Genomic DNA, 10,237 nt, shown 5'->3' on the forward strand with positions numbered 1-10,237 from the left:
TCTATTTTTAAATCACACAATTTGTTTTTTTCCCCCCTCCTGATTAATTATGTGAACTAATAAACAGGACTTATTTAGACCCTTGCATAATCACACAGATAACATGCAATCTGTAAACTAAAATTTTTAAAGTAAGAAAAGAACCATTTCACGAGTCAGTTTTCTTCAAACACACATTTCAGTCCAAACACTGAAGTTTTTCAGCAATAATATTCAATTGCAATAACAGATAAGCAGCAAGGCAGTTCCTTTTTCTGCCCTAGCAGCTTCAATATTGCACATAATGTCACTGGCTTGGTTTCCGCTTAGCTGCTCCTTATAAGTCCATTCGGGCAATCATGGTGTCCATACAATGTGAAAACCAAGGAGTAAATTTGTCTATTTCCATCATGTCAAAACAAGATGGAGGTCTTGTCCCTTGTGCTGAAAGTTGATCTCAGTCACTGTTGCTGCTGCTGTCGTCTCCGACCACCATGCTGCTGTACTTTTTCTGCTGCTGCTCCTTAAATGTGTCCTTCACCTTCGCCCTCTTCAGACCGCCGTCCCTGCAGAGCCACAGATCAATTCAACGTTTCAAACCCACTGCAACTCTCACCATCTTGGATGTAAAGGTGTCAACTGTTTTACAAGACAGTTTTGAAGTTTGAGTTTTACTTGTAAGTTTAGGAATAAAGCTTCAACTGTTTGAGATCGTTTGCGAAGAAAAGAGGTCAACGCTTACCACTGAAGGTCTACCAGTCCTCCTTGGTGAGCTATGGCAGATTTCACTCTGTTGGCAAAGTGGACAGCATCCTCTCCCTCCTAACATTCAACAATAAAGAACAAACAAAGGATATTTTTCTGAGTAACAGCTGACCCACTTTGTGGAGGTAGTGAGTTCTTCCGAGGCTGTGAAACCAACCTGTTGGTGCATGGCTGGAAGGTACCAGACGTTACAGACTAGAGCCCAGCTCGTCATCATCCGCAGCAAGTAGCTCACCATGCTGTACTTGGAACTGTTCCAGAAAGCATCTCCGAACTTTGGGTCATACTAACAATGGACAGACAAGCAAAGACTTCGACTTCCCAGAACATTGGCATACCTTATCGATTTCTGAACCAGCTTAGATATGTTTAGGATGACAGCTCAAACAAGTCGTTAGAAGGCCAAAACTGATGTATGACTTTATATACACTACTCACATTAAAATAAAAAATATATATACCAGAAAAGTACCTTGATGGCTACAGGATATATCGTTGCTCCAATTTCAAAACTTCCCTTTTTAAACATCATGACAGACGTGTTGTTAACACAGGTACCTGTAGAGAAAAGACATGCAGGAGATGAAAGGGAATAAGTTGTGTGAGGTTTTTGTTTTTTCAAATAAACATTCAATATATGTTCATATTAAACAACAGTTAGCTTTGAAACTTTAGCTAAAATAACAGCCTTCCATGAGTTATTTCTAAGAATAAACATCAAACATGTAACTGGGTAACATGATGTAACTGGGTAACATGGTCAAACTTACCCTCTGGAAATATTAATATGGGAAGCTTTGTCTTGTCATTCACATGGTCTGTTAACCTGGAAACAAATCAAAAGGTGAAGGAAAACCTCTGAGACCAAAATAAATGTACACCCTACGGCATCTGAAACAGGATCCTGGGCTCTAATCTGGATGAGTCACTTTTCAAAATTAAGCCATGTGGTCGTGTCCGGACAGTACAACACACAAAATCTTCCGACATGCTTACTGCCAGAAATACAGCAACTAGAACAACTGCATAAAGACAAGCAAGCAAAAGGTCCAATGAGAAATATTCCACGAAGTAAGTGAAAGCTTACCTTTTGGTCACTAGATGGCGATCTTTCATCTCAGACCTCTCAAACCAGACATGAGGGCAGGACCTCACCATGGCTCTCTGAACAATCCCCATCAGACCTCCATGCACCTGCCCCACCTGAAAACCACAAGCTGCCCTGTCAAAGTTCACACTTCAAAGATTACAGAAAATTGCATGTAATAAATGTGGAGGTGTTGGATTCACTCCAACACCTTATTTATTTTAACATTATCACCCACCATAGCATAGCAGCCGTCGTTGCAAAGTATGACGATGTCAATAGGACTGGTGTGATTGGCCACACAGATTCCTCCTTTTTTGGGTCTATTCTCTCTGCATTTAAAAAAATAAAGTCAATGTCAAATTTAAAATAAAAGGGAAATGTATTCCTGAAGATACAAATGGAGCAGCTCCAGTTCTCAAGAGCTGCTATCCTGCAACTTTTAGATAAATCAGTCCTCCAACACATTTGAATCTAATGAACAGCAGGTTACCAGGTCTCTGCAGAGATCAATGACATGATTATGAGGGGATTCAAACATTTTATTCAGAGGGGATGAATCTAAAGGCTGCAGGATAGTAGCTCTGGAGGATGGGCACCTCTGCAATAGAATGTTTAATGAGAAATTACTTGTTGTGGTAGCGGATAGTAGCAGAAAGACCTCGAGCACAGATCCTGTAGCACATGACATGGACCCACTCACTGAGCCAGAACTTTACCCTAGAAATTAACATTCAGATCAAAGCATGAAATTGGATTAATGAGCAAGAAATTCCCTTTGTGTGGAACAATTTTTAAACCTGAAAGACTTTCTGATCACCTGCAATTTGGAAGGAATCCAACCGCAGACGTTCCAATCACCAACCAGGTCAGCCCGATGCCGGCCAGTGTGATCCTGAACGGAGATAAGAAAAACTAAATGTCAGAATGAATGAGACGTGAAAGGCAGAAAGCCACAAAGGTCTGGCCTGGAGACATTTTTTTTTGTACCAGAAGATTATAAACATGATCTAGCCCTTTCATATTTGACGTGGAGTCCTGATAAGAAGTTAGCAAAGACTCATGGTTGATTATAATTTAATATTCATTTAGGGCTCTTACTAATTTAATCCAGCCTTATTTCCAGCCTGATGATGATGATACAAAATAAATCTTCAATAAAGCCTGAAAATAAAAACTGTTCTTCAGTGAAATTAACACGACACTCAAAAACTAAAAAATACAGTACTTTTTAGTGAAAAGGTGAACACATTTTGATTTAGTTATTTGGGAAACCTACTAAAGCAAAAGTTTCTTAATATAATCCAGCTTGTGTATGATCTATTCAGTAGCATCACTGCTGATGACTTATGACAGCTTCCTTCAATAGAAAAAAAATCCTGTTGGGACAGAGTTTCAGTCAGGTCCAGCTCTGGACTTTCAACCTTTGCGTTCTTTTATAGATTTGTTGCTGCACTTAAGATAACGGACACGGCGAATGATCCAATGTAGGTCAGGGGATTTCACTTTCAGGATGGAGAGGAACAGTTTCATCTCTAAGGCATTACTGTTTGCTTTCCAACTTGGAATTGTGCGCAAACGATTGTGTGTTTTGGACCAGGAAACTGCTGGTCAGTTTTTATAAAAGTAGTCAAACCCACTAATGTTAAAAACAGAAGGCTGCCTGTTCTGCTGCTTCTGCTCTCACAATTATGTTTCCATTTCCCAATACAGAATTTAGATTTTTATCTGTTTGCTTATTATCTTCATCTGAGGTTGTCAACTCTATGACATGAAGAGTGTTCAGATAATACAGTACATGAAAAGTGCAACAAACTGTAATATTAACAAACATGATCTTAATGTCAGAAACTTAGTTGCCCTGTGTTTTAGCCCTGTTTGTTGGCATAATTAGAATAATGTTATCATTTTGGGAAAGCGATAAGGAAAGAACAGCTGATATCAGATATCAGTCATTTATACTGAATCAAAAGAGTGGAGTGGGTGTTATAAAAGGGAGTGGAGCCTGAAATCATTCTTCTTTTGTTAATATGTTAGGAAACATGCTGGTGTCATTCCTTTACTTCAGAGGGCCTTCACAGGCTGCCTCTAGTAAGATCACAACAAAATGTGTCAAGACCCTCAAGCAGAGAAGTTTGACAACTACGAGAAAAGCTTCTGAGGCTCAAGACAGTCAAGCAGGTGCAGATTTATCTTCTAAAGACTAGTTAGCCAAGAGATGTGATTGGCACAAACACAGAACCTGCTCAGGTACTGAATGGTGACAGATAGGTGTAATGCTTTAGGATGGAGGTCTGATGTCAAGAGAGGCAAAACACATTAAGGACAGATTGACATTCTGCAGGAAGCACCAGGACTGGAGTGCAGAGGATTGGGGTAAAGTTGTTCTCACTATACCCACTTCAGACTGAGTGGGGGAATCTGGAAAAAAAAATATCCAGAGAAGCTAAGGTGAAATGCTACATTGAGCTTAATGTTGTGCTGAGAGCAAAGGATACCGGGCCAATTATGAACAGAGTTGCCTCTCATTCAAGAAAGTGGGGTTGCTCACATTTTGTCTAGCAATATTGGTATGATTAAAGAATGGTATGGAAACATCTTCCAAGGTTACTTTGCACAATGCAATGTTTTTTGAGCATGAGGAAGCATTAAATTTCTATTGATGATTTCTCAGAAATCAAAGCATTGAAATTTTGGAGCCAAGGCCAAGAAACCTTAAACCATTGAGAATGTAGTTTGAACAAACTTGATGTATTTCTCAGCAAAAGCCCTTGAGACTAATGAAATGTTTATTATTGACTTCATATACCACTGAAACATTTCAAGTAGAAACGTTTGTAAAAGTTTCTGTTGGTCTCAACATGTCTGTCCAACATCGCTTTTTCATTAAAACAAAGATTGCCAGACATTCACAATTTAGGTTTGAAAGTCTCCTCAACAATCTTTAACGGTATTACTTCCTTTCTTTTCTAACAACAGACTAAAATTTTGATTTTGCTGTCAGTAGGTCATGTAAAGTACTTGTTTACCTAAGAGGGGCGAGGATGCAGTATCTCACAAAGATACCAAGGCCATAGACCAATGTCAGCTTCAGACTGATGTATTGGAAGTCATTGTGGGTGCGAGTCAGTAGATTCCAGGATACCAGCTCCTCAGAGGTGAACCGCTGGGTTACCTTTATTGTAAAACAGAGAATAAAAAAAAAAAATCAAGCCAAGACCTGTATGAGTTGAAAAAAGAGACAAATATACTTTTAGCTTAAAATCTAGTAAGCAAAAATCAAAGGCACCTCATCATCTACAATGCTCTCAATTCCCCTTCGAGTGAAATAGAAACAGTCGCTAAGTGTGAAATCGCCTCCTACTGGCGGTTTGGGTCTACTGCGTCGGAGTTCCCCCAACTCTTTCTCCATCGAGCCGTGTTCCCTTTGGATGAGACCTGATGAAGAAACAAACAGATAAAGTAAGAGTCAAAGTAAAACTCAATCACCTGATAGCAATCTGGATGAATTCCTCTCCATATCTCCTCAGATTATCCTGATTGGAAAAAAACCCAAACACAAAGCAAAAGGAAAAAGTTTACTTAAAGATACCTTTAGCAACAGTTGATTAAAATGTAATATTTATTCAAAAAGAGAAACCAAACTTTGTTCAGTTACAGTTTTTCACTTATGTTTGTTTTTCCTATTTGTTTTCTATGTTGTTCAGATGCCTCTCATGACGTCACATAAGAAAACTGAGTCCATTTTACTATATCTATTTATATTTTTCTTCTTGCTTCATCTTATTTGCATGTTTTTATTTGAATTTTACTGGTCAAGGTGTTTAGCTGCATTCTGCACCATTGCAGCATTTGAGTCTTTGTTCATTTGAGGAAAATTCAGATCAATTCTTGCACCTTTTATGGAACGCTAATAATACTTTCTGCTGGAAAGTACCTTAAATTCAAATTTTCTCTTAGAGGCTTTACCAGTTCTCAAATAAACTTCATCATGCAAAGAAGTGCTTCGTTTAATGACTGAAGCTCACTCTAAGGCAGTAAAAGTTATCTATCTTTCTCCCTGAATTATCTTTGGTACAGTTAGCCTGACAGCACAGCTTCAAAGTCCAAAACCTGATTTACCAAAGTCTGTGTTGGATACTTCAAACCTTTTGAACATTTATTTTTGAAGCATTATTAATTACCATTCTTATCCACCGTGAACAGCGTGCCAGAGACACATTTGGCCTCTACAGAGACCTAAAAAGCAGTTTTTGCTGACAGCTGCTTTGTATTTATATGCTGCTGCAGGAATCATACCATTACCAGCATGGCATCAGATAAGAAGTTGAGTAATTGTGTCTTTTGAGATACTCTAGGCAGGGTTGCCAGACCAACTTCACCTTGCTGCATAAATGTTTCTGTTCCTGAGTCATTGTCTCTGTATCCCTAAAAACATAATATTTTAACTTGACAAAGTAAAGATATTATTAAACTATTGTAGGATGCAAGAAAAAAATAGTGCCAGCTTTTGCTAGGGAGCAAAGCACCATGCCCATTGCAACATGCCTGTCCAGACTTGCAAAAGAGAAATCCAGTATTGCAACAAAGACAATTGGGTCCCTAAATCTGTATTCATGTTTTACAGTCAAGAACACAGACAGTCTCACCATTAGATGCAGAAGCTTTAGCACTTTCTTCTTCTGCGTTTGCTTTCTGTATGTTCAGAGTGGCCCACTGTGGAAGAGGTCACACAGAAGACAAGTCAAGTGTGTATCGGATTACCTGGAGGATTTTAAGCATGAGGTTTCATGTGACCATACCTCTAAAGTCTGCACCAGGATGTTCATGTAGGTCTCAGAGATACCCAGAGAAAATCCAAACATAGCTGGGATCATAATGAGGCAGACAATAAGGTAGAGCCAGATCTCTGTGGCCCAAAGGACCCCTGCCCAGAAGTTCTCCATCCTTCACGTTATTCCCTGAGGTTCACCAGCCCTGTGGCTCAGACACAGTGGGTTTTCTGCAGGAGACAAAGAAAGAAACAACTCTTAATGTGCAGTTTAGGTTTATCTCATGTAAAAAAAAAATAAAAAAAAAAAGTAGTACTCAACATTTATTTATGCAGTGAAATGCAAAGGCAATATAAACAGGAAATAAGCATAAAGTCCTCAAACTAGCACATGTGATTCAACTAAGTTCAAAGTATCAAAAGGTCATTTTACAACCACTGGCACAGACCCAGTCAAACAACCACAGATCAATATTACATTTAAACATTTGTGCTTACAGAAATAAATGGAGCAACCAGATATAGAGCGATATCAAAGACTAAAGCTTTCCCTCACTGCGTTAGTTTTCTGAAATCACCAGCGGCAGAAATTCTCAGATTACAACAGCTCAACTTACGCACCAAGCTCCACTCCATGTTCTGGCTGTCTGAGGACTGAACAGGACACGCAGAACAAGAACACGCCCATTTACTACTTGAACAAAGTTCACGGATTCCGGGTCAAACAGCGCCCTCATGTGTTCAGCTAGGAAAGAGCAGACACGTGGACCAGGACCAAAAAAGCACTTTCATCGACCATAAATGTTCCTGCCATGAAGCTAGCAGGGAACTAGATTATTCAGATGTTTCTCAGTAAATTAGAATATCATCAAAAAGTATTTTTACCTGTATTTCAATTAATGTACCCCATTATGTGAGTTTAGAAACACTATACTCCCATCAGTAAGCAGCACTTTTTGCTTCCAGATTAGCTGAGTACTCTGTAGACGTCAAAGACACGAACGTCATTTCTAGAGAATGATTCAGAAAATGAATGAATTCAGCAGCAATATTTTTGCCTGTACAGCAGATTTGATGCAAAGTGATGAGACAACATTTGTTTCCTTGGAAGTAACCATGTTGGGAAAACCACCACTTCCCATTAAATGATGTGATTAGGCCTTTGATAATTAACACAGAGCTAATAGTACAGTCAATCAAAATACAGTGTTAATGAAGTTTTCATGATTAGGTTATATTTCATTATCCTGTCATGCAATTAGTTGTCTGACATCTGATCACTCAATAAACCCAAGTACAGACTCATTCAACTATTGCAAATACAAATATATATATTTTCTTTGCATGAAGCCACAAGATTGAAACAATACTATCTATTTACAATTCTAAAAAGAAAATTCTAAACGTAATCTATTTAACTTGAAATTAGTAAAAGAAAAAAAGCTTACGTATGCTGCAATATTTTCACATCAAAAATATGTTGAGGTCAAACATCTTCTTTCCTGTTTAAAATAAATATTTATTAAATATTCCCCTTTTAGCATACCATGCAACCACTTATTTACTTTTAAAACAAATAAGTGCTCATCATCTGTTTTATCATAGGAATAGCACTTTAATCTTGACCTGAAACTACCACAAAGCCTTCAGGGAGCCAGACAAAAATAAAGGGGCTCAGACAGATTACTCACCCCAACACTTGGGGAAGCCGTAATGAGGAATGTGTGCAACAGTCTCCCTGCGTCAATCCCTCTCTCTCCCACCTAAAACTAACAAAAGATCTTGATAATTCTCCAGGTTCAAAGATTTCACAGTCTGATGAACATTACTGTAACTGGGGGATGTAAAGGGGTCAGTTTAGGTTTGGTCTCTGTGAGCAATAGGATGGTAATTCATACTGGGATTATTGTACATCCAGAGAACAATCTGGATATATTTGCAGAAATGTGACCTGGAAAAGCACATATTATTTAAGAATTGTAAACTTCTTCATTTAAACATTTGGAATCCATTCAACCAATAAAACATTTAGAGCAAAACTTCAATATGGCTTTTTCAGTCAAAGTTTGCCCATTCCTAAAATAAGGCATCCATGCCTGTAATATATCACCAGACAACATGCTATTTGTTTTATAATGCTGTGGGCGTGTTAACTCCAGTGAAGGAACTTGCTTGTTAGTTTAAATATAGCTGCTTTTATCCCAAGTTTCCATGCAAAGAAATCTTTACTTCTGCTACATATTGGCTGCACTGGTTCCTGTTAGGAACTCCCAAGTATGGCTCATTAGCATTGATATTATTGTTTTTCACAAGCAGGCTAAAGTTTATCACTCTACAGGTAAAGTCTGGTTGTGACTTTGTGTGCTTTAGGGTCAGGATGTGAGGTATCATTCATACAGAAAAGTTATTTCCTTTCTAGTCTATGAAGCAAGTTTGTAACAAAGCATTTTCACATCTTTTTCTTCAAAGTACCAGTCCAAAATGTATTCAGATCCTTCTTTACTCACAATTGAGCCACGGCCAAATTGCAACAACGTTGAGATAAGTCTGTGGTAGGTCCACAACCACAAACTCATAGGCTTTTGTACTTTGGAAGAATAAATAAACAGACAGAGAGTGCTGCCATCAGGCTGCAGATTTATGAGCTGACTGTATTGTCTGCCTTTGTGTTTGTCATAGAGTGAGACCATGCAGGAGGCAATGTGTCATGTCTCTGTGGCTTTTGAGCCACAAATAAATCACACAGACTGACCTACAGCAGTATGAGTATTGAAGGAGGTTACAGCCTTCAGACAGTACAACTGAACAAAGCCTTTAATTCAGTTCATTTCAGCTTAAGTTTATGGTGCCAATCCAAAGCCACTTCATGGACAAAAAATAACATTTATATACAGAAACATAGAAGCGTGATTCCAAACACACTCAAATGCATTTGTGTACATTCCAGTTCAATCCTAGTCATAAAGCACTGCAGGTAAGTTTGGTTAATTATGCAAATTACTAAAAATATTAATATCACAGAACTTTAGGCCGAATGCATCGAGCCGTTTACTTTGCAGCAAACCCTCGTCCCGAAGAAGTTTGCTGCTACAGTGGACAATCGCTCACTTTTAACATTTAACTCTGCAATAATCCCTCATTCTTAGCATGCATTTAGCAACAAGAAATCTCCAACATGACCTGCTTCAGCATGATTATCTGCTACTGAGGGTTTGAGATGACAGAAGACACTTTTTCTTTATTTTTTTTATCTGGAACAATCAATTTTGCTAGTTTATATCAGGAAATAAATACATGTACAAATTAATATTCAGTCTCAGAGAACTATGGAGAACATGCACTTGGCAATGGTCCTCAAGGCAATACTGAAACTTGTACTCAAGAAATGTTTGCTCTTGAATTTCAAAATGCATGTGTTTGTACAGGTTGTGCCTTAAGTTTGACTTTTAGACTACAACTTATGCTTCTGAAGACGAACAAAAAAATAAATAAAAAGAAAATCTGAAATTTTTTGGAGTGGAGTTTTTCTCCTTAGCATTATGACTTTATATACAAAAGCACAGCAAAAACAATAGCACATAGCATATAGGTAAAAGTCTGTTATAAGATAACTTCAGACTGAAAAGTCAAATCAG

At 38.2% G+C, this 10,237-nt stretch overlaps 1 protein-coding gene across 3 annotated transcripts; it reads right to left on the reverse strand.

The window, feature by feature from the left end:
• Positions 1 to 146: 146 nt before the first annotated feature.
• Positions 147 to 7,300, reverse strand: agpat9l (1-acylglycerol-3-phosphate O-acyltransferase 9, like). Of its 3 annotated transcripts, none has more exons than XM_008418105.2 (14): positions 7,224 to 7,300; positions 6,634 to 6,833; positions 6,481 to 6,547; positions 5,121 to 5,269; positions 4,861 to 5,006; positions 2,652 to 2,726; positions 2,462 to 2,551; positions 2,070 to 2,163; positions 1,832 to 1,947; positions 1,515 to 1,570; positions 1,217 to 1,302; positions 902 to 1,030; positions 722 to 801; positions 147 to 545 (listed from the first exon to the last, which is right to left on the reverse strand). In XM_008418105.2, exons 2-14 carry the CDS (start codon positions 6,775 to 6,777, stop codon positions 437 to 439), a joined length of 1,341 nt encoding a protein of 446 aa, XP_008416327.1. In that variant the 5' UTR covers positions 6,778 to 6,833; positions 7,224 to 7,300; the 3' UTR covers positions 147 to 436. The 3 variants fall into 3 exon arrangements, with proteins under 3 accessions (XP_008416327.1, XP_081466922.1, XP_008416328.1); XM_081610796.1 differs by having other exon boundaries at positions 7,220 to 7,238; XM_008418106.2 differs by lacking the exon at positions 7,224 to 7,300 and adding an exon at positions 7,101 to 7,220.
• Between the last annotated feature and the right edge of the window lie 2,937 nt (positions 7,301 to 10,237).

Source organism: Poecilia reticulata, chromosome 9 (genome assembly GCF_904066995.2).
Source record: "Poecilia reticulata chromosome 9, P_reticulata-male-v2, whole genome shotgun sequence".
NCBI lineage: Eukaryota > Metazoa > Chordata > Actinopteri > Cyprinodontiformes > Poeciliidae > Poecilia > Poecilia reticulata.